This window comes from Fusarium proliferatum (assembly GCF_900067095.1).
Source record: "Fusarium proliferatum ET1 genome assembly, contig: FPRO_scaffold004, whole genome shotgun sequence".
Taxonomy (NCBI): domain Eukaryota; kingdom Fungi; phylum Ascomycota; class Sordariomycetes; order Hypocreales; family Nectriaceae; genus Fusarium; species Fusarium proliferatum.
The window spans coordinates 2,254,932-2,278,027 of record NW_022194793.1 but is presented as its reverse complement, the minus strand read 5'-3'; the positions used below and the strand labels follow the sequence as shown (position 1 = coordinate 2,278,027).

Below are 23,096 nucleotides of genomic sequence, written 5' to 3'. Positions count from 1 at the left end.
GTTCAACTCGCTCAGGCAAGAAATGGTAGGTACTATAAGTACATGCCTCAGTTGGATCCAATCCAGACTTGGTTACCTTGGATTGTCTTATTTTGACGGTTTGCCAAATTGTGAGGTTTGTATCATTGCCGATTGTGCCATAGCATGGTGTGCCATCGTCACCTGCCCCCCATCCTAGGAGCCGAGACACGATGACTATCAAAGCGGGCTATGAATTGCTCTCAACTTTCCACGAGCAAATCCACTTTTTTCTTTTTTGGAACCCTTGAAAAAGGAACCCTTGAAAGGATGCCAATGGAAGATAACGAGTACCACTTCTATCTACTAACGCAGACGCCCCCGCCTCCTAGCTGGTAGGTACTACTCCATAAGGTAGGTAGGTAACTACACCAGCCCGCTTCACTCTCACCCAAAAGTGTCTGGACAGAAAGATGCGTGCCTGGCATTCGCCCATCCGCGATGCAACATAGCGTCGATTGGGACAAGCAGAGCCTTCTTATAGAGGTGCGGTATGGCTTTCTGTGGTGATGACGAAATATGGCTGATTGATTTTGTCAAGAGGGTTATCATGTGCCATTCTTGCGCTAGATGCGCTACAATGACCTATTCTGTTGCTCTACCTATTGCCAATGCACATTGACAAGTCCCTGGTTCGCACCTGATAATGCAACCCTATTGCCGTTCCCCCATCATTGCTGGTGGTTGTTTATCTACATCATCTACCTAACTACCTCTGAGGGAGGTACCTACCTTGGGTACCTAAGCAAAGTGACCGCATACAAGAGAGCCCTCTTCCCCAGAGATAGCTGAGCTGGTCCGTGGTAACCCCAACATCCTTTGTTGAACCTGAGCCTTCCACTGGTATCCATAATCTCACCAACTTGCCTGTGAGAGGGCTGGTCAGCATCCATCATTCAATCTACAGACAATACTAAGCATCCATTCCCTCCTCCCTCGCTAATCGTTGTTTCCGGGCATACTATCACGTTTGCTGGGAGTGTGACGACGTCTGCAGACCTCATATCAGTCCCCCTGAGACAGACGGTGCATCCTCCGACCTTTTTACTGAATACTCACGCATTGCCTCTGCCTCGCGACTTACGCATACGTCTCCATACCTAGGGATTGCTTAGTAGTATCTGCATCGTGCCTTATCCCAGCTGTCGCGCAATCCGATAGTCGCAGCTTTCAGGGTCGATTGCGGCGGGTTATTGGCTGACTTCTTGCGGGCGTTGCATCTCCGCTTTCGGCTCCTCGCTCACTCATACATTCATTCAATCATTCAATCAATCAATCACGACAACCAAAGCCCGAGTCACCAGGTGTCTCCAACTTTGTCCCTTATTTATTAGCATCGTGTGCCCCGACCTCGCCCACCTGAAAGAAACCAACGTCCCGTCTGTTCCATCGAGACTACAAGCTGTCTCTCGGATTCATCTAGCCAGTTATACCCACCTTGTCACTCTTCTGCGTGCCTTCGAGCTCCGCAACGAACAAACTCAGCTATAACCGCTAATAAAGCGGCTCTTTCTCAAACGACCCATCAACTACTGGCTATTAATCCGGCTAAAATTGGCTTACACGACACTTACACGCCTGGTTCCCGTTGCTGGGCTTCACGAATCGACATTCGATTTATACATACCGCCTTCTTCCGTGGCCGAACAAATTACAGCACGGTATCTACCCCACGCGGCGGATCTTTCGTCAACATTCCGGTTCCTAGGCGGTAACGAATTGTCGAGTCAAACTCTCATCCGTGGATTTTCACCAGGAGGAAATTTTCGGCTCATCGAGATCTAAATTGCCCAGACATTCCCAACTTGATCTTGAATAGAAAAGAAAACCAATATCGACCAATTTGTCTTTCACTTACACCGGATATTCTTTTCATTTTGGAGACTCTGCCCTACTTTGAGTCAGTTAGTCTCGGTTTGTTCAACCATTGTTCGTCTCCATCTACAACACTACTAGGCACTCGGGGAATTTATCGCCCTGTCGTCCTTGCACATGCCCATGCGCGTTTTCGACCACAATTTGCCACTTTGTTGCACCCTGCTATCACACAATTCTGGAATTTCTCCAGACGCGGTCAAGCTCAAGGGAAAATTTTGCAACCTTTTCCCTTGTTCTACCCCTTGTTGATCGAATCAAGGAATACATAGTAAGGTTCAGGGGATCTTTGGAGCTTAGTGCCTCGATAAGACCCCCGGGCAGTCGAACCACACTGAAAGGGCGTTTCTCAACCTGACCGGAGCAACCCCAACTGCCCTAAATATCTGCACTCTCCACTGATTTACAGTGGTACCAAGTACATACGGTGAAGGCTATACTGGTGCTGTACTCATATCATATCACCTGGCCCCCCTTCTCTCAGGATCTTTTGAGGGTTGTTTTTTTTCTCAATCAAAGTTCTCCATCCTTATCCCTTCATATTTTGTTTGTTCAATTATACGCGATGCATCACAGCCGGAAAAAGTCGGGCCACGGTCTGCCCAATTCCTCTGCGACCGACGTGCGAAAAGCAGTTACCGCAACCGATCCTGCGAAGTACAAGAGGCCCGTCATGACACGAAGGCACACACCACAAAAACTCGGCCGCAGTCAGCGCGAACGTGAACGGCAATGGACAGAGTCTTGGGAAGATGAAAGGGAGAGTTTCCCACAATTTTGGTAGGTCTCACGTTACCCCATAGTGTTTCTAAGTGCTTTCCATGAGCATCATGAGGCTTCTTTGCTTCTGGGCCACTGGCAGCGCTCTCATGTCCAGAAATTATACAACAAAAACTACCATTTCAACCATGGCGCCTCACCAATTCATATGGACGAGTGATAGTTTTGCTGACATGGTTGTTAGTATGACGTGCGAAAAGCAATTCATCCCCCATGACGACATGTTTCTTTACTGCTCCGACAAGTAAGTTCTATTTACATGAGTGGCGGACCTTGCCCTGCCTGCCTGCTTGAGCCATAGTGGTCCAGAATGATGCTAATAATACACTGCAGCTGCCGCAGAGTTGATCAGACCGCATCGTCACAGCCCAGCTCTTCGGTCCGTCATTACGCGTCCTCAAACTATCCATTTCATTCTGCGGGAAACTCGGAGCCCAAAGACATCATCCCTCGAGCATCTCCTTCACGGCCCAGCTCCATGATTTTGAGTTCTCCACCAGCCACTCCGGGAACCGGAGCACCGAAACTCCAACACACTTCGGCCATTTCAGCTCTCCGTTCTCTCAATGTCCGGCCTCCGAGCCCTCCGTCGCCTGTAGGCAGCTCCAATAACCTGTGGCCCTTTAGCCGCAGTGCAGCAACCAGCCCATATAGCTCGTACAGCCGGCCTTCTGCCCCATATCTGTCATCGACATATGACGGGGGTCACTACGGCGCTGGAGGTAGTGGATACAACTACGAGGCAACTTCAGGCGGCATGGATCGGCCACTCCCTTCTCGCCATCCCAGCACCTACTCTCGGCCCAGAAGCATTGAGCTGGTGACACCCATGGTCAGTAGATGATTGGTGCGCTCAGCTCTAGCCATGGACGCCTACTGTCCTACGAGTCTGTACAAACATCAGTACATTGTGGAACTCAAGAACAGCTTGGAAGGGCTGGTAGCACAAGCGAAGCTAAATGGTGAGTGTTCTGCTGGACGGGTGATGTCTCACTTCACGGTCGGAGCTTCAGTCATGAACCCCGGCGAGTTTCGCCTACCCAAATAGGACTGCAAAAGTCTGGCTTTGCGGGGTTGGCATCAAGCTCACAGGGGGCATTCAGCGGCCCCTGCAACAGGGGCTGAAAGTTGAGCGAGTTGGGCCTTCAGAAAACAAGTTCCTGGCCCTCATTTCGTACTCGGTACCGAACAGAGTACAGCACGCAGTACATGGGTCGGTACGTTTTTGTTGTCGAGATTTATTGTTTCTTTTTTCACATTGCATATTCGGGGACGGTGCCTACCGACCGTCTTCCTGGCGCTCAAAAGTTTCTCTCTTTTGCATCTCCAGCATTTATCAATCTCAGAGTGGGACGGAGTTTACCATGTTAGTTTTCCATTTTTATATCCTCATATAATTTTTGCTATTAGACCCTGTATGGGGCTGTTAGTCATTTTACACACTCGGCAAGCCGTTACTTCACCGACCTGTTCTGGACACACTTCTCCGCAGACAGATAGCTCATCAGTCTTAATTTGAAGCAGAGCATGGGTCAACGCCCAAGTTTCTGCGACAAGTTAGATGTTAGACAGCGACTGCTTGGGCTAGGCTGGGCTTCTTGCTTTTTCTCTTCTTATCTGTATATTGATTTCATTTACCATGCGGGTGGGTTCACGCTTTGGCACGGCAAGGCAAGGCAAACAAGGCATGAGACGACATCATCACACGGCATCGCTACGAAATTATTAGCATGAGCTACGGTATTTGGCGAGCGGCTGCCTGTGCAATTGTACAATTTAAACATTTTCTATTCTTGGCAGGCTTTCTTGTGGACTCAGCGAAGGATGCTTGAGTATAAGTATGCATAAAACCACATCACATTCATATCTGCCTATAGGTAGTCAGCAACGGAGGGTCAGCAGCCGTGGGGTCTACATTTTCTTCTTCTGGCATTTACATACACATACGGAGAACATCTAATATAGAACAACGAATAAGTCTAATGACTCAATGAAGTACCGTTACTTCACTCATTGTTTCCTCGTTGCTCCATGACCTTGACCTTGACATTTCCTGTAACTAGATTAGTCTTGGCGACCCCTCAAACCATGAAAGTCTCCTCCAGTTTCCCCTGTCTTTCTCCACGCTTTGATCCCCGGATTTTCATTCTCCACCCCACGCCATGTCAACACTAATGCCAATGCAATCAGCCAGGCCCCCCAGCCCCGACGATGGAATTTGTCAAGCTTCTGCGTAACATGGAACAGTTCTTGTGATGGATGGCGCGGGCGCGGGCACGGGCACGGGCGCAGAAGGTGCGTTATGCGCACCAAAACTCGAGGTCTAGCACTTGCTCCAACATTCATACAATCAACCGAGCGCCTCGTGACGCTCATCTCTACATGGTATCTGCTATAAAACTACTCCTATACCAGCACTCTTGTACATCAAAGTCACTTCCGATTTCGTCATCCTCATTGGCCTCAATCGCCCAAACTAGTCGATCACTCTACCATCCTTATGGGAAACTTTTTGACAGCGCATCAAGTCCAGGTACGTAACACCTTAGTTGTAAATCACTGCCAAAGGACAGTCGTGTCTCAGATCCTATTGCATTCTTTTGTGACATGGCCTACATCTGCCACCTGTTCAAGGTTCACTCTTGCAAAGCATCACACTTGGATGTCACTTAACTACTATGTACCTTGGACAACTCCAGCTTGCCGAGTGTGGATTATGTACATCTTTGTATTAGAAAAGGCGAACAATAAATGTTGATATATACCCTTCTGCGGATCAGGGGGTCTAGTCATCATTGCTGATCAAATAAGGACGCCTGGTCATATGCACCTATATAGACGTCGATGTGTCATGCTCTCAGACACATGATTCCGTACAGTAACATGTTCGTTCCTAGGTGCCATGAAATGAATGATATATATGTGAAGTGCTCGTTACGAAATACAGTTTGACCCTGCATGTTGAGAATGTGAGTTTCACAAAGTCGAGGTGATGGACTCGAAGTAAAAATTGGAGAAATCCTTTTGCTCATAATAATATTCACAGTTGGAAGATGGTGTGGCTGGTTACGGTGATGGTATGTGACCAAAACATAGTCATCTCTGGCCTCCACGAAGGAGGTAACGCAATGAATAGTACCTCTCATGTCTAACGCATAATTTAACATGCCGCTCTCCTTCCTTACAGCCTAGATCCCTTTTCGTATCCTCGTTCTCGCTTGTTCTAAGAAAGGTGTCTGGGCACCTCTCCGAGATGTCCAAAAGCATACACATCATGCGACTTTCAATTCATCGAGCCAACGACGCGCAGCTCTCAGCATCGATAATTGGATAGTACAGAAAAAGGTGATTGAGCAGAACAACCACCCGGTGCTTTGAAATAAATGGCAATCCAACTCCTGAGTAAACCCTCCAATATTTTGTATTCGTCACGCAAACCACACAGGCATTCTCAATAAACCTGCTCATGGTCCATCTCCCCTTCTTCCCCCGCCGGTCACCTGCCCGCTGGCCTTGAGCTGGCCATTTCACCATATCGTCCACGATGCTTCGTGGTATCGTATGCTTGGAGCACACGTGTTTGACTCTCGTCTGCTTGCGAGAAGGCATATCCGCGTTGTTTACGCATACGTTGCACTTGTCGCACTTTCCGAATTGCTTTCTGAAACTGCTCCATTCTGAGGTACGTTAGTTAGTCCCGGGAGTTCCATGGTGTGGCGAGGAATCAACTGACCTGGGTCGATAGTCCTGAATATTGTACTTCTGGATTTCCTGGATATGATGGTATGTTTGTGGTCGGTACATACGCTTCACATACTTCCAGACAAAGTCACGCAAGAGGCACAGAATGGCGAGGCAGACCGTTTGAAGCCAAAACACAGGGCTTTCGTAGATCCTTGGTATGGTACCGAAGTACTCCATGGACACGCCTGCCATAGGCGCTACGATGCCATAGACGGCCGTAAGCACGTACCAAATGGCCATGCTTCCAGGTATGGCGAGGACATGGTACTTTGTCCAGTTGTTGGTGACTAGAGCAGCCTTACCTAGGACGGTGAGGAGAGTGGCGCCGTAGAGCGCCGTACCCCATACCCAATGACCAGCAATCTTGCCATCTCCTTGGATAAGGTCACCATACCAGAAGAGCTGCGCCCAAATGTACAGCACAATAGAATGGTAGATAGCGTTGCCTATCCACTGTGTGAAAACTTTAAATCGGAAGAAATAGTTCTGTTGGCCCATCATGTAAAGCTGGGGGTATCGATCCAGCAAGCGAGCTGAGATGAACTGATCCAGAATACCGAGCGCCAGAGGGGGCAGAACGGTGTAAAAAACGTTGTAGAAGGATAGTGTCCATGACTCGTAGATAACCTGACCAGAAAATACGTTTTGGAATGTGTACTGCCACCAGGATTAGCCATGGTTTTACATACTTGGGGCTTCGTGTCATACTTACCCAGAATTGGGTCATATATAACGCGATGTTCTTGTAGAATGAGAACAAAATCGTCTTCGTGACACGCTGATAACTCCATGCACCATGAACCAGCAATAACTTCCGGAGAAAGCGGAATTGAGCGATAGCAACATCCGCACTTCGTGCGGCCTGAAGACCTTCTTCACCACTGATACCAATGCCAATATGTGCAGCCTGAATCATGGAGACATCATTTGCTCCATCGCCAATAGCGAGAAGAATGGACTCCTTTTGATACTTCTTGACCAGCTTTACAACAAGGGCCTTTTGAAGAGGAGACACACGGCAGCAAATGACGGCCTTGCACATAATGGCTAAGTCAAGGAACAGTTTTTCCAAATCCTTTTCGAGAGCGAAAGTCAAAGACTTTCCATCAATGATCAAAGCCAATGTTTCTGTTTCGATTGTGCCATCGCCCTGCGTCCTGATGGCATCCATCTTCTTTTGGATATTGTCTCGTGTAGCAACTGCCGTTTCCTCGTTGACGATCAGAAGCATCATATCTTCGCTGAGTAGCTTGCAACTCATCCCGATGTTAATGGCGGTTTCTTGACGATCTCCAGTTAAAACCCAAACTTTAATATTGGCCTGTTGTAATGTGTGGATTGTCTCTGGAACGCCATCTTGAAGGCGATCCTCGATGGCAGTTGCGCCGAGTAAAAAGAAGTCTTTCTCGATAATCTCCGAGGCCTTGTCCACTTCCTCAGCGCGGTTGCCGCCAACAGTCATCTGGGCAGTATCGTAAATCTTGTACCATTCCTGGAACTCATTCTCGGGAATTTCTCGCATAGCCAAGCATAGCGTTCGTAGACCTTCAGAGGCGTACTCCTCAAGATGTCGGAGTGTAACTTCCACATGCGGATTTTGATCATTGAGTCGTTCGAGAATAACGGTATCGGCACCCTTACAATAGCATCGAATCTTTCCATCCGGGCATCGGTAAATAGTTGACATTCGCTTTCGAGTTGAGTTAAATTCGCAAACAGCAAGAAGTTCATATTCAAGTTCGCGGCCGTTGGCATCGATGATGACCGACTTTGGCTTTCGAGCAGTGAACTTGAACCCGAGATCCAGGGCACCGGCGACCAAAGCGCCTTCATCAGGAGAAGCAGCTTGGTACTTGATACCTCCTTTCTCATCCATCTCCGGAATGACAGTATGGCAAGTTGCGAGCAGGGACAAGAAGTGATCGATGGCAGGGGCAGTCTCGTGTCCATTGGCGAGATTAGATTTGAGCGCCTTGTAATCGAAAAGACCGACCTCAACGCCGTCTACCATAGTTGGGCGACGATCCTCTGGCACATCTTCCGAGTATTGAATTCCGGCAATCGAACACTGTTTGAACTCCATCTGATTACAGGTGAGGGTTCCAGTCTTGTCTGAGAATACGTATTCAACCATGCCCAGTTCCTCGACCAAGCTTGACGTTCGGCAAGTAGCAGGTGTATCGTTTTTATCGTAGTACATGTCGAGATCATCGTTGATTAGGATTCCGTGCCAATATTTCACCAGCTCCACGGTGACGAAGAGAGAAATGGGAACCAGTGCCGAAAACAGAACCCAGTATGTGACCATGTCCTTGAGAAATGTTTGAGTGATTTGACCAGCAGTGTTGGTGGGATCCAGAAAGAGGTAGGAGAGAGCATCGCCTTCGACCTTTCGCTGTATCAAATCTCCAACAGTACACACAATACTCAAAACCAGTAAGATACCTACCAATAAGAGGACAAGCATGTTGAGTTTCCTCTCCACCTTGGTACGCTTAATAGGAGCAGCAGTAGCATTTCGCATGAGTTTCGTTTCGTGGCCAGTAAACACTACAACACCGTGAACCCAAGGCGTGTTTCGCAAAGTAGCACCTCTGAGAAGGAGTTGCTCTGGATTAAGAGCAAATTCCTTTTCTCCCCCTCCAGTCTGCATTGTCAAAGTTGCCTCATACGTGTAAAGACTACTATTGGGCTGCTCCGACTTGATACGTCCTCCCAGCCTGCTAAGCTCATTGGGTGAAACCATTGAGGAAGTTTCTGGCAGCCCTTGTTTGATCTTGAGGTTTGTTTCGCCATCAAGGTTTGCTGTTTCGATATAGCAGAGACCTTCGGGCTCAGAACTAGCCAAAAGAACTAGATCAGAAGGGAAAGGTTCTTCCGATTCCACTCGTATTATGTCTCCGACGGCCACATTGATCCACTTCGTTTCCTGGAAAGTTGAACCTCGTAGGACCCGCGCTTTGGAAGTATTGAGAGCATTATCGGCTTGCTTTCTGCGGTAGTCTTCAACCAATTCCTTGACAGCAGATATAATAAGCACCACTATGAGAGGTGCAATAGTTGTGTAGGGATTCGTTGGTGACAAATTGGGGATCTGCTGAAGCGCGGCAGTAAACAAGAAGAAGATGTTGGCAAACTTTGAGAATTGTTCGTACAGAAATTTCGGTAGGAATGTTGCGACGTTGTATTTCGCAGTCGAGATATGGTTATCGACATACTTGTTGGCGGCATTGGCTGGCGGATTATTAAGGTATATGAGTCGAGGACCAAGGGTTGATGGATCCGGCTTCGATCGGCCAAATCCAAACTTGAAGTTGCCCATATCAAACCTGCCCTTCTGAGCCTGCTGCGGTGGCTGATGAGAGTTCCCTCCAACGGAATCTCCTCGTTCATGGCCGGGTTCTGTCAGAGGCAGATCCATCTCTGAATATCCCTGACCGAGGCCTAACCTATTCTTGACTTTACCAATAAAACCTCCACCAAGGCCCAAGACGCTGTTTCGATTCCGCGCGTTGTTCCTACCAAGGCCCGGGGTAGTCTCGTCAACTCTTGCCCCTCCATCTTGATGATAGTACGAGTCGCCTTCGACGGGATAATCATCGAAATCATCAGCGTAGCGTTGGTAATTGCCGAGTTCGGAAGTTTGGCTATACTGTCTCGTAAGGTAGGGATTCGAACCTGGACCAGATCTGGGCGGTACACCCAACCCGCCGGCAGGTTGTGCGGTCGAAGCTTGATTCGCGTCTCGAGCACCGACGAAGTCGTCATAGGACACAGAGGTACGACCTGGCGGGGGGTCTTGATTTTGTTCGTGAAAGCGCATCAGGTCGTCATCGTTGAGATTGGAGCGCTGTCCGCCATTGTAAATAGGTTGGTCATTGTCGAGGTCGAGTAATAGATCGTCGCGATTATTCGTGTGTCCGGTATCGAAACCTCCTCCAGGCGGTCGCCCAGCCATGGCGGCGGACAGTTGAAGGCTAGACTATCGACTAGCAAAGGCGGCTGCCAGCATGCGGATTTAATGAAATGATGTTGCGCGATGAACGGTTCGATCGAGCAAGCAAAACTCAATTATTATTTGATGTCGACGATGCGATGAGGTCGAGCGGCGTGGGAGGGTGCCAAGCGACAAGCTGACAGCCAAGACAATGGCAGTAGACGGTGTCGTGTCGTCAACTCGTCAACTCCAATCGAATGGTCAAGTGGTCAGGTAAAGTAATCACTGTAAGCTTGCCCCGTCCTCCGTAGGATGAGTGTCTGTGAATCCGATCCTTCTATGGCTGGGGTTTGTTTGAGTGCCGTGGTGACCGGATTGCATATGCACAGCCTCCTTTTACCATGCGCAGGCTCTCTATTAGACGACTTGATTGGAGACCGTGCGGCGGGACGTTGGACGAGGCTCAAAAGAATGGGCTGTGGCCAGCTTTCAGTCTTTGATTGGCCAAATCGACTCCTGTCAAAGGTCTTTGAAGTGTCTGGTTTAGAGACGCTGCCTACCTTAGCTGAAGCAGATGCGGCGAGTCAATAAAAGCCAATGGATCCTCCTTCTTTTTGTCTTCTAAAGGTAGGTATGTAGTGATTAGGAAAGGTGTTAGGTAGAGACTTGGTGAAAAGAAGGATTTTGAAATATGACAAAGCGGGTTACTATTGAGAGCTCCAACTTGGGCTGGCGCTGTCAGATCCAGTTGAATTTAGTGGAGGCTCACAGTGCTAAAGAAAGGACACTCAGGGGCATACTTAGGACTCTGCCATAAGAGAACCCTGCCAGTATGATAAGAAACCTAAGATCAGCAACTCTCCGTAGTATCAATTCGACTTGCTAGCGATTCAACGCGTTTAATGGATACTTGTTCATGCCCACAGACAGTTACTTCTCGCATTCTGTCTTTGGCGCGGAAGGGTCCTTCGGCTAGCAAACGCCTCTTCGCAAGTGCTACTCCACGTCCGCTTATGAGCTCTAATTTGTCGTATTGTTTCTATTCATGGCTAGGTATGCTGTCAGCACCAACAGGCAAGAAACGAGCCACGATCCATCCATCAATATGCCGCCCACATGCCGGGTCCGCAGTTGCGTAGGAGACTGCGTAGGTATTTCGGACTAACAGAGCATCCATCTTCTGTATATTCACATAGAACATTCTGCTGGACAGTACATTCTCCAGCCATCGTTTCATGCCAGGATACCAATGCATTCACAGAGAAACACATTTACCAAGCCCCTTTACGTCGTCACCTCGACGGATCCGGTAAGTGTATAATATAATGCCCCACTTTCTCCCAGGCCCACGGTTGCTCGTTCGTTTCAATGTGAGGCTGGGTGCTAGCTACCGATCGTCTCTATGTACTTATATCTATGTGTTCTTGCATGGCCCCATCTCATTCGTTTATTTTATACCCACTGGAGATATTTGATGCAGAGCCATTGTACCAGAGCGAATTTCTAGAGAGACACAAGGTATCTTAGTACTGACCTTTAGACTTCGGTAGCTCCAGCAGGAGAACTGACTGTTCCGCCACTGGTACAACACCTATGAGTGGGCCCGTTGTCCCACCAACCATTCTTTCTGGTTGAAGATGTTTATATCGTGGTCCTCGATTACATGCAGACTACCTGCGGATCTAAATAAACACCTTAATAATACTTTTTTTTTGTTTTTGGTTTGAACATCGAAATGACGCGGAGTACTACGGTTAAGAAATATGGAAAACCAGCAAAACGGTCAAAAGCTGAACGTTTATTCGCCGAGCTACCGCAAAGCCCAGTACGGCCCCAACAAGAACCAAACGGGACAAAGGACTCTATCTCTCTTATAACAAACAAAGTCTCGTCAATTCATCTCGATGAGAAATCAGCTACCAAGCCGAAGGCCAAATTGCCGAAAAAGACCATTGAGCCTGTTCCGGAGAAGATAAGCGAGGCTATCAACATCAAGAGGGACACAACCCTCAAAGTCTCGGAGAACAGAGACACTCCCGAGGCTAAAAAGCCAATCTTAGGCGCACCACATGATGAGGATGACTCTGTCGATTTTTCGAGATTATTAGAGGCTCAGATAGCCTCAGAGGCCGCCGCGCAGCAAACACAGCTCAGAACCCTCACGTGGGAGGATGTCTGTCCACCAGAAGATAGAATTGACAAGATTGCTGAAGCATCCTACGCCGAGGTATATCGTGTTACCAACGAGCGTGGCACAAGCATAATAAAGGTTATTCGGCTGCCGTCGCCCATAAAGCCACAGACCAAAGCTCAAATTCGCTCCGGCTTGGTCGATGAAGAGCCTCACCCTGAAGAGGATGTACAGGGCGAGTTGCAAATCTCAGAATGGCTGGCAGATATTCCCGGTTTCGTTGTATATAAGGAGCGATACGTTGTTCAGGGTAAAACAACACGTCAGCTTCTCGAGACACATCAGTCGTTTCAAAAGAAGATGAAACGACAAGACCCGGACCGAGCACAGTTTTATCCTTCACCGAGTCGATATCTGGACGATACTCGTTTCTTAGTTGTTGAGCTGGGAGATGCTGGAACGTCGCTAGAAGACTGGAAATTGACGAGCGAGAGCCAACTATGGGATATATTTCTCTTGGAGGCTATTGCTCTGGCGAGAGCTGAGGACCTTGTGATGTTTGAGGTAATTCATCCTGCAAGGCGCATAACTTGAGTAATCCCACTAACTTTGAGTAGCATCGTGATCTTCACGAGGGTAACTTATGTATCCGGCAAGTCAAGCCACCTCGAGACATGGGTCCTCCTTCAGCGGGCTTTTTTGGCTTTTCAGGCCTGGATATTACGATTTTAGACTACGGCCTGTCTCGTGGTGAAGATCTTTCCATTGGAAATGCGAAACCTGTGGCCTTTGATCTCGAAAGAGACCTCAGCCTGTTTACCAGTACTCATGCAGCACAATGCAAAGTTTATCGCCGAATGAGGTCATTCTTTCTCCGTGCTGACCGTACATGTCTCCCCCCAGAAGCTCACGATACGCCCTACGCTGAGGGTATTGACGGACAACTCTCATGGGACGCATATGCTCCATACTCGAATGTGCTTTGGCTGGCATACCTCTACGAATACTTGATAAGCCACTTCAAGGGTGATAAGAAAGGGCTTGCAAGATTCAAGAAAGAGACACGAGAGATGTGGAATTACCTGGATCCAGATGCTGGAGATGAGTTGCCCTGCTTCAGCTGTGCTGCAGACGTGGTATGCTTTGCAGTTGAGGCGGGGTGGGTTCGCCAGGAACAACTGAATGGTGTTGATGAGTCACTGATTGAAAGAGAAGACAGCATTATCGGAGCAAGAGAGCGCACCAGCTAGGAGGTCAACTCGAAGGCAATGAGTTGGGGGTGCCATGTGTGGGATAGATTGGACGATAGAATGGGCGGTGTTCTGGTGATTGATTTGGGGTGGAGTTCATAATACCAATGACCTTTTTATGTAAACAACATCTATTTACAGGGCGTCTTTTTCTTCACATCGAAAGCCCACCAAGCTAATGTTTTTGCTAATCTTCCACTGGATTGCCTAGGACACCTGATCTTGCTGGAATATGGTAAAGATTCATTAAGATAAAGATACATTCTTAAGAGAGTACATACATGATTAACCACGTGAGATGCTCTTCCTCGTATGATCTTATTTATTTACATTTTATTAGTTTTATTAAACTTTAGGAAGGTTGCAGCTGTTCCAGATAATATTGTAGCATGAGCGCACGGTGGTGCTGGGGAATCCAAAATGCCGATCACGTGAGAGACTTACTGAACATAAGAATTGTACTATATGCTGGTACTCTGTATCCTAACCGAGCCTAGGTACCCAGGAGAGGCAAGAAAACATTGGACCTCGATCCTAGGTAAGTGACAAAAAGACTTGGGTAAGTTGTCATAGGTTTAGGGCGCTTTTGTTTTGATATCATCTATCAAGGTCTAAAGTTTTCCTGTTCCTTAATAAGGCATACCTCTCCGTACTATGGTAGGTCATTGGATCAGCGGGGAATGAAGACACCCGTTTATTAGACAACAACATACAACAAGCGGAGTAGATGCCGAGCTTAGCCCTTCAGAAAGTTCGGAGCGAATGACTCTTGAGCTGCATCAGAATCAATGATCATATTTCATGGGTTCACTAAGTTATTGAGAAAATCAATACAATATGCCGTTGTTGTATCCAGGCAGGCAAGGAAGTCTTGTCATCGGTACCTGAATAGGTAATTTGCATACTAGGTACTTTATGTATTAAAGGTCCAATGTTTGAGCTGTCAACCTCGGCCGTGCTTCAGCCGCCGTTGTCGGCTCCTCTTGTTCGGAACTGGGGGATGCGCTGAAAATGGAGTCTTGCCCCCACCTGGAAGTCATGAAGTAGGTACCCGTACCGAGGCTAAAATTACTGGATTGTTTTTCTACCGTTGACCTGGTTGGCTGATCAGCTTTCCCAGCTTCCCAATTGTTATGTTGCCCCTACAAACCACATGTCACGGCCTTCTTGACTGAATTCGGCCCTGACGCGTGAGTCCCGAAATTGGCCTTTTGCCTGCGTTCCTGAGTCCCCGTACCTCTCTTGTTATTCCGACGATGCTCAATTGAATCATGAATCTGGGGTGATTCAATACATTTGCCCTGTTTCTCCTTCTGTCGCCCAGTCTTCCACCCAGCTCCGTTTCCGTCACATACCGCTTGTCCTCTATACGATCCGAACTTCAACTCTCTGCCACCTCCAAAAGACCATTGCCGCCTTTTATGTGAAGACGATCTTAAGCCCCGGCAGCTTCCGTGCTAGCGATTCTGATCCCATTGCTCTCAAACAACTGTCAGCATGTCTTTTAACAACCACGCTGCTTACAGTCCGACCGCGATGTCATCGTCAACTGGACCTTCTGGCCTGTCAAACAGCCTCCTATCGACATCTATATCCTCTCTAGCTTCTTCTACATCCTCACGGCATCCTTCCCAAATTTCGAAGACCTATCGACAGGCCTCTACTTTATTCCTCACGCGTCGTTTGCCTGAAGCTCTGACGACACTACTCCCGTTGATTACTCCACCCGAACATGTTGACGACGGCGAGCCTGCGCCAGTTGCTCGAGCATCAAGAACGACTCGCATTAAGGTCTGGAGCCTGTATCTTACTATCCTCAATGGTATTGTTGAGTTAGAACCCGAGGAGGGCAAGGATGCGTTTGGAAACCAAGAATGGAGAGCCTTGTGTACCAAAGTTCGCGAAGGAGAAATATGGGATGAGGTAGTCACAAATGGCTACCATGGAGTGGAGGGCGATGTTGACTCCGACGTAGTCATTAATCTGTAAGTCGTTTGGAATGCGCCGAATTGAGACATGGACTGACTCAAGCAGCGCGACAATATTGTTGGCACATGCCCGTGATCAGAAGCTTAACCAGCACAAACTCGAGGCTTATCTGGCCGCCTCCAACACACCAAATCTTGATGTCGCCGGGCGGCTCGCTGAATCAACGAGCTCGCCCATGTCGAATCGATATCGGTCTCCTGCGAAGGGGGCGAGTGGTGCCAACACGCCTAGAGATCTAAATGCTCGTGTCAAAATTCTGGAGTTATACACTCTCCATGTCCTCTTGCGCAACAACGAATGGGATTATGCTCGTGAATTCATCAGCGTCAGCTCAGTCCTAGACGAAGAGCGCCGTGAAGCCTTCCTGCAGGCATTACAAAGCCTCCACGATGAACAGCAAGAACAGGAAAGACTTGAGAATGAGGAGCGCCAACGACAAGAGAATGAGCTGAAGAGAGAAATTGAGGAGGCGAAGAGACTGCGCGCCGAGAATGAAGAGAAGGAAAGAAAGCGGATAGAAGAGGAGCGTCTGAAGCGCGAAGGGAGCGAGGTTGATTACGGGATTGACGATACGGCTAGCCATACCGGGTCAACTCGACCTCGGAAGGCCAGAGCTCCATCATCTTCGTCGTCGAGGCAGTCAAGGCCCCGAGGGACGAATCAAGCAGGACCCAAGGCAAATGGCAAAGCAGTCTCGCAGGCTCCAACTCTTACATCACGCGCTTCCATGGTTATCACACAACTGCGGACTATTATCGAACATTTGGGCTCCTCGCTAAACTCGAACCCGATGTTCCTATTAAAATTTCTGGCATTTGTTATGGGTTTGATTCTCATGTTGAGTAACACCAACATTCGGGAGAGAGTGAAGAGAATGCTTGCGGTCTTTTGGTCTAAGGTCAAGGGCACAGCTGGAATGGGGGTGAAGGTCAGTTACATTTAATCAATTCGTTTCATTGTATTATTTATTAGTATCTCATGTGTCACGAGGAGTCTCTGGGTAGAACCTTTCTTTTCGACCGTAGTGTATTCTCAGGGGCGAGTTCTGGCAAATTTGAATAAGGAACATGCTAGTCAATTGTAATTACTAGGTAGCTCAGGAAGAAAAACGCGTTTTCATATTCCCTTTTACGCCTAAACACCTGTGATGACAGATCTAAGATAACCATGAATCAACCAAACACCATAATGTACGGCCAGCCCAGGCCACAACTCGGCTAGTATTGCGTTGTACGATTCGTTTTCTTTTGGTAGAATAACTGGGAAGAGTATTGTCAGCACCCTGCTGCTAAGCAAGGCTACAATCGTCCAGGGACTACTCACATCTGTTCTCGAACTGCCAAGGTTTATGATCTTAGGACATCCGTCGCGATCCTTTTCAAGGCGAGTACATTCAAAACAGTAGAACGCGTCCGAGATGCCCTCACCACCGCACACAACGCATTTATTCTGGTAGTTGCCGAAGCTACATTCGTCACAAATGCGCACGAGCGTCGTGGGGCGAACGTAGGAGTCGCAAACTGGGCATTTACCATCACACTTATCACAGAGACGACCGATGGCAATACCGGCCTGTTTGCGACACATGACAAGATCGCTGCATGACAGTTAGTTGAACTGCTATCATAAAAAGACAGAACCAATGGATACTTACGGATGATGGCGAGACATGGCTGTGATGAGGCGGGAAAACAATGTATGAGCTTTTGTTGTGAGACGCGCGGTCAAAATTAGTGATATGTTGAGGAAAAGAGAAGGGCGCAAAGTTCCGGCGTAATGTTGTAAAGTTCAAGATTGGAGATTTCTCAGCCTTGTGAAAGCGTTTCTGACAGCTTCGAGGGGCGAAAGAGCTGCTAGCCAATCAAAACGGTGGGGGACTGTAGCTCTTGCAACTTCCCACGACATCACATTCCCCACCTTTCTCAGCCTTGACAAGGGACATCACCAAGCTTCAGCCTACGTTTCTTTTCCATCCTGTCTGGTACAGTTGAATAGGCTGATTCTATGTCTAACTATGCGCGAATAGCTAGGCTTTTATAACTATGATCAAAGATGGAATCCAGAAATGAGTGCTTTTAACCCGAATTGCTCTTCTCTGTACCTTACTAACCTTACTCTAGACTCCGTCCCTTGGATGATACCAAAGCAGACCACGTGCAACATAACGATAGACTGTCTCAGTATGCACCGAACGAGAACTCCATGAAAAGAAAGGCTTCAATAAACGCCAGCGAACTCTCCCCAAAACGAACGAAACATGACGAATATTTTCGCGAAGCACCAAGCGAACCACGGAAGAGGAACTCATCTCCAAACCGCCACAATTCATATGGAGACTCTCCAGACGTCGACATAGATCGCCGTAAGAACGCGACACAAGAAGAGAAGAGACGCGGGAAGCGGTTATTCGGGGGTCTTCTCAGCACTCTGAGCCAGACAAGTGGCAGTGTGCAGCAGAAACGCCGTTTGGAGATAGAACGCAGACAACAAGACCGGTTACAAAAGCAGAACATTGAGGAAGATAGGCTGCGTGAGGAGAAGAGACTGCGACTCACTGAGATTCGGAGAGGCGAACAACTAACGTTCGATGAGGAGGTTGTAAGTTGACCGCCGGGTTGCTAATTGCTGCACTGTTTGGTTGACAAGATTGCATAGATGCATAGCAAGCATACCAAAATGCTTGCGATGGCTTCGTACCTACGCACAAAATCAAGGCCGCATATCGTATGTTGACGCAAACATCTATCGCTTCGAAATTGATATTAACATATCCAGTACTATCTCCCTTGGAAGCTCACTGCAGAACAAGAAGATACAATAGACGATCAGGTCCGGCAAACCAAGCTCACAATAGAGCGCGAAGTTGAAAGTTTGAACGCAAGAAAAGGGCGACAGGCGAAAGGAGGAAGACAACCGATAGAGACAACAGCGTCGTTAAGGGAGGACTTGGATCACGACTCCAAAGACAAGAATGGGCCCGAAAAGTCGCCACATGGCCAAGAGAAGTCGATTCAGGCGTCTGATCATGACCATCACCACGATGAGTCGGCAGATGTATTGGAGGAAGCCGACGAAGATATGGTGATTTACTGATCATTGTCACTGGAGTGGTTCATTTGGACGCAGTGCACAGACTTCTGTCTTGTTTTGACTTGTTGACCTGGAGGAGGAAATCTTATTAGGTTATTCTGCACAACTTACCTATGTTCGGATTCACGAGAGAATGTAGAGATCTCATGTTCATGAAGGAAGGCGCTTTCTGTTGGATCTTTATTATTAAGCCCGATTGCTTTACTATTAATACAATTTGATACCCTATGGAAGTTGGATCGGGGTTGTCTTCTTACCTATTATTTTGTTATCTTGTTGTCTACCTACTCGACCTCGGACTCGGACTCGGACAGACCGCTTCAGCGCCTCCACCGTCAATCCACCATTGACCTACACTGCGTTATGTAACATGCCGAGGACGAACGTATGCTTCGTTGGTTGGTGTAACGCAATAGCAACAGTGGGAAGATATCTGGATATGTACCTCTTAGCCGCGATTCGCAGTCCAATTATCCTAAATTAGGAAGTCCTCCCGTTCATGCCTCGGTTTACTCGGACTCCACCCTACAGCACATCCATCATAGCTGGCCAGGATCAAACTTGTGCTATATAGAGTGGTTTTGCGCCGTGCAGTCTCGAGTTAACAGAACTTATTATACATTTGCGATCTCGGTCGTTGCAGGTGACTGGTACTTTATTCGTAAGAATCAAGTTGGGCAAGGGACTTACGAGTCATTCACAACGCGAAAGTGAGTACTGTATTCCAGCATGATGTAATTCAACACCAACTGGCTCCCCCACACGGGCAAGCAACTTCATTTAAACCTCGAGCTTTACAACCATTAACAATCTTAACAGAACGCACAAAGAACACGGGACGGCAAGTTATTCAGTATGACTCCTGATAAGCTTGCGCCAAACGACTCTCGGGTCAAGACCGAGACTGCCCAGATTCGGGGTAAAAACTACAAGTACATTGTTGGAGAGCCTGAGGGTACCCCGCTGGAGACAATAGTTCTCATCCATGGCTTTCCAGATCTTGGATTTGGCTGGCGCTATCAGGTTCCCTACCTTATGTCCCTAGGATTCAGGGTCATTGTCCCAGACATGGTGGGATATGGCGGTACTGATGCTCCAGAGTCGCTTGAGGAGTACACATACAAGAGCCTTTCAGCCGACATTAACGAGTTGGCTCGGAAGTACGTCGGAGAGGATGGACAGATCATTCTTGGTGGACACGATTGGGGTGGTGCTATTGTGTGGAAGGCCGCCTGCTGGTATCCTCAATTGATCAAGAGTGTCTTCAGTGTCTGCACACCCTACATGCAGCCCAGAGAGACCTTTGTCCCCCTCGAAGCTATCATTCAGAGTGGCCATCTGCTCAACTTTAGCTACCAGCTACAGTTCAAGGGCCCCGAGGTTCAATCGCGTCTCCAAGGAGAGGAAAAGATCCGGCAGTTCTTGAATGCCCTGTATGGCGGCCGCACACCCGGTGGTGATCTTGGGTTCTCTGCCAAGGACGGTATCTACTTCGATAAGCTACCGGAACTCGGCCCCTCGCCACTTGTCAGTAAGGAGGAGCTGGACTACTATGCCAAAGAATATGCCTCGAAAGCACCCCCTGAGCTGCGTGGCCCTCTAAACTATTACCGCATGCAGGAGCTCAACCACCGCGACGATGCAGAGGTGGCCAAGAAGGGTGGCCACAAGTTCGAGATGCCAGCTTTGTTTATCACTGCAACTGACGATTCGGCTCTCCCGCCGTCTATGTCCAAGGGAATGGACTCAGCCTTTGCCAACTTAACTCGAGAGGAGGTCAAAGCGTCTCACTGGGCGTTATGGCAGGCTTCTGAGGCTGTGAACCAGCATATCACGAAATGGCTTGATGGGGTGTTGGATGGCGCTTTGAAGGCAAAGGCATCTCTGTGAGCAGAGATCAGATATCCAGCCTCTGTTTTACATGATCTCAATAGATCTTATGCGCACGCACTGACCGACTTTCTGAACAATGAGTATACGCCATTCTTATGTATCCAAACCTAGGCACTGGAAATTCATTTCATAATTTTCCTTGCTTCTCTATATCTGTAACAATGCAAATATCTACTGTCACAAAATACGACGTCCAACTCGTGGTAGCCTCATTAAAGGACGTGCTATAAGTTTACAAAGGAGTTTAAGTCTGTCGGTTCAAATTTTAGAGACCCAGAAGCTTTTTGAAAAGTTATTTGCTTGCTGTGTGGGCTTCATTGGAATCCAGAAGAATAGAAGCAAGGTATTACACCACCAAGAACTATCTATGAAAACGCAAACATAGTGAGGCCGATAACCTAATTTGATAATAAAATACCATGAATTTCGCAATCCACGATTTGAATCCCTCCAAGTGTCAATGTATAGCTAGCATTAATTTGCATGGTGCATGCCAACTTTCCTGCTACTGGGACTTCAATCAACTGGGCACACATTGTAGTCCATACCGGGATTATAACGGTCAAAGCATTCCTCTTTGTCTTGATCCAAGTATGTACAGCTCTGGTGATATATCCATGTTAGTAAGGAAACTCATGAAGAAGCTAGGTAATCAACAATTGAGTTCAGATGCCCTTTACAGCTTAGCCTCAAGATGCCATCAGTTGGGTTCGTCTCCACCTTGCCAAGCTATTGGAAGGTAAGCTCTCCGCATCGCCCACATCGCCTATTTCTTTGCCTCCTTACGCCGTGGCCTCTTGCTCTCTTCGCTTCTTCCCCTCCTCCGCCACGACCTCTTAATCCCCTTGCCCAAGACTCGAAATGGCATCTTTCTTGAAGAACGCCTTTGGAGGTGCAAAGGCCCCCGAGCCTGCGAGTCCAGATTCCGGTTAGTATCACCAAATACTTTAAGTATTTGACAATTGCGCAATATTGCGACGCGCAAAGAGTGGAATTGAATATCATGACTGACACGCGGCATCCTCGTCTAGACTTCGCAGACTTCGCCGAGGCTCCCAATCCAGCTCCTGAGGCCGCTACACAGGATGCGACAGCTGGAAGTGCTGCTGCCGCTGCCGCTACGGCTGTTCCATACACCAAGTGGTACAATGTCCACGAGCGTCACTCCCTGTCCGAGTTCAGGCTTGAGGGCATCATTCTCCTCATCTCAAGTTTTATCTTCCTCCTTCATATGATTGGCGCTCGTCGCAATCGCTCCAGGGCCAAGGCTTGGATTCGCGCTCACGCCCCCGTTCTCCAGAAGGAGTATGCTCTTGTCGGCTTCGGTGGTGTACCCACCTTGGATAATGAAGATGTCAATTCCGATACACTCATCAAGGAGAAGTCCCTCTTTGAGTTTGCAACGTACGCTACTGGTCGACAGAACACGGCTTTCACCGACTTCAAGCTCACTCTGACCAAGAAGTTCAACCCTATTGTCAACGGCTTCGAGCATGTCGCAAGCTTTTTCGTCGAGACTGTTGATGCGCCTAAGGATGCCGTCGAGGTTCTGACCTACCCTTTTGATGGCAAGGAGAGTCTTACAGTCCCCTCTGCCCCTGGTGCTTCTGAAATCCGCGCCAAGGATGCTAAGAGCACCTACGATGGTTTTGTTTGGGGTGTTGTGCACAAAGACGTCATGCGTCGCGTCCGCGACGACCGATATGATGTGTCTCTCACCTTCACCAAGGATAACCCTAAGCTTCCCGCTTGGCTCACTGTCATGAGCGAGAGCGCCGAGATCACTGACACGCTCCTTACTCCTGAGCTCATTGCCGCTGTGCAAGCCGCTGGTGACCTGTTCGAGTACCTAATTATCTCCGATCAGCCTGTCGATAAGCCTGCTACCCTTGAGGAGACGACTCCCCGCAAGCGACTCTTCCTGAAGTACGCCCTCCCTTCCAATGGCAATTATGACAATCTTCTGCCTCTCTTCTCTCACTTTCTCCAGCTTCCCGATGTTCTTGTCAAGGTTGCCCATTTCCGCCCTGAGGTTTCCAAGAAAGTCCGCAGCACCCGTGAGCATGCCATCAGTGAGCTTAAGAAGACCGCTGAGAGCCAACGCCAAGAGGAACTCCTTCTTGAGAAGGAAAAGGCCCGCAAGGCTAAGCGTGATGCTGAGCTCAAGGGTCTTGATGCAAAGGCGCAAAAGCGATACCTCGAGAAGGAGAGAGAGAAGGAGATGCGCAGATCTCAGAAGCGACAGACACAGCGTGCCTAGAGCACTCATTTCCTTGTATAAATGGGCTGGTTAAGAGCCAACAGTGAAAAGATGCATATTACCATGGCGGTTTCGTGTACGGGTACGGAATTTGTAACAGTAGTTTATTTATCAGCCTAATCTATGATG

The 23,096-nt window shown here is 48.3% G+C and overlaps 8 protein-coding genes across 8 annotated transcripts; 6 read left to right on the top strand and 2 right to left on the bottom strand.

Annotated features, from left to right (window-relative positions):
• Positions 1 to 2,458: 2,458 nt before the first annotated feature.
• FPRO_04904 (uncharacterized protein) lies at positions 2,459 to 3,517 on the top strand (the record flags this gene model as incomplete). Its single annotated transcript, XM_031230465.1, has 3 exons — positions 2,459 to 2,673; positions 2,858 to 2,917; positions 3,007 to 3,517. The coding sequence occupies 3 exons, from the start codon at positions 2,459 to 2,461 to the stop codon at positions 3,515 to 3,517; spliced, it is 786 nt and encodes a 261-aa protein (XP_031080599.1).
• A 2,652-nt stretch (positions 3,518 to 6,169) lies between these two features.
• On the bottom strand, positions 6,170 to 10,375 carry FPRO_04903 (putative P-type amino-phospholipid-ATPase; the record flags this gene model as incomplete). The annotated part of the gene is made up of 3 exons (XM_031230464.1): positions 6,170 to 6,350; positions 6,407 to 7,074; positions 7,130 to 10,375. 3 exons carry the CDS (start codon positions 10,373 to 10,375, stop codon positions 6,170 to 6,172), a joined length of 4,095 nt encoding a protein of 1,364 aa, XP_031080598.1.
• A 1,714-nt stretch (positions 10,376 to 12,089) lies between these two features.
• Positions 12,090 to 13,735, top strand: FPRO_04902 (uncharacterized protein; the record flags this gene model as incomplete). Its single annotated transcript, XM_031230463.1, has 2 exons — positions 12,090 to 13,049; positions 13,103 to 13,735. 2 exons carry the CDS (start codon positions 12,090 to 12,092, stop codon positions 13,733 to 13,735), a joined length of 1,593 nt encoding a protein of 530 aa, XP_031080597.1.
• Positions 13,736 to 15,232: 1,497 nt separating this feature from the next.
• FPRO_04901 (uncharacterized protein) lies at positions 15,233 to 16,667 on the top strand (the record flags this gene model as incomplete). Its single annotated transcript, XM_031230462.1, has 2 exons — positions 15,233 to 15,720; positions 15,770 to 16,667. 2 exons carry the CDS (start codon positions 15,233 to 15,235, stop codon positions 16,665 to 16,667), a joined length of 1,386 nt encoding a protein of 461 aa, XP_031080596.1.
• A 274-nt stretch (positions 16,668 to 16,941) lies between these two features.
• On the bottom strand, positions 16,942 to 17,395 carry FPRO_04900 (putative pre-mRNA splicing factor; the record flags this gene model as incomplete). Its single annotated transcript, XM_031230460.1, has 3 exons — positions 16,942 to 16,983; positions 17,048 to 17,321; positions 17,379 to 17,395. The coding sequence occupies 3 exons, from the start codon at positions 17,393 to 17,395 to the stop codon at positions 16,942 to 16,944; spliced, it is 333 nt and encodes a 110-aa protein (XP_031080595.1).
• A 381-nt stretch (positions 17,396 to 17,776) lies between these two features.
• FPRO_04899 (uncharacterized protein) lies at positions 17,777 to 18,817 on the top strand (the record flags this gene model as incomplete). The annotated part of the gene is made up of 4 exons (XM_031230459.1): positions 17,777 to 17,793; positions 17,845 to 18,322; positions 18,380 to 18,448; positions 18,500 to 18,817. The coding sequence occupies 4 exons, from the start codon at positions 17,777 to 17,779 to the stop codon at positions 18,815 to 18,817; spliced, it is 882 nt and encodes a 293-aa protein (XP_031080594.1).
• Positions 18,818 to 19,669: 852 nt separating this feature from the next.
• Positions 19,670 to 20,704, top strand: FPRO_04898 (uncharacterized protein; the record flags this gene model as incomplete). The annotated part of the gene is made up of 1 exon (XM_031230458.1): positions 19,670 to 20,704. One exon carries the CDS (start codon positions 19,670 to 19,672, stop codon positions 20,702 to 20,704), a length of 1,035 nt encoding a protein of 344 aa, XP_031080593.1.
• Positions 20,705 to 21,568: 864 nt separating this feature from the next.
• FPRO_04897 (uncharacterized protein) lies at positions 21,569 to 22,967 on the top strand (the record flags this gene model as incomplete). The annotated part of the gene is made up of 2 exons (XM_031230457.1): positions 21,569 to 21,635; positions 21,739 to 22,967. The coding sequence occupies 2 exons, from the start codon at positions 21,569 to 21,571 to the stop codon at positions 22,965 to 22,967; spliced, it is 1,296 nt and encodes a 431-aa protein (XP_031080592.1).
• Between the last annotated feature and the right edge of the window lie 129 nt (positions 22,968 to 23,096).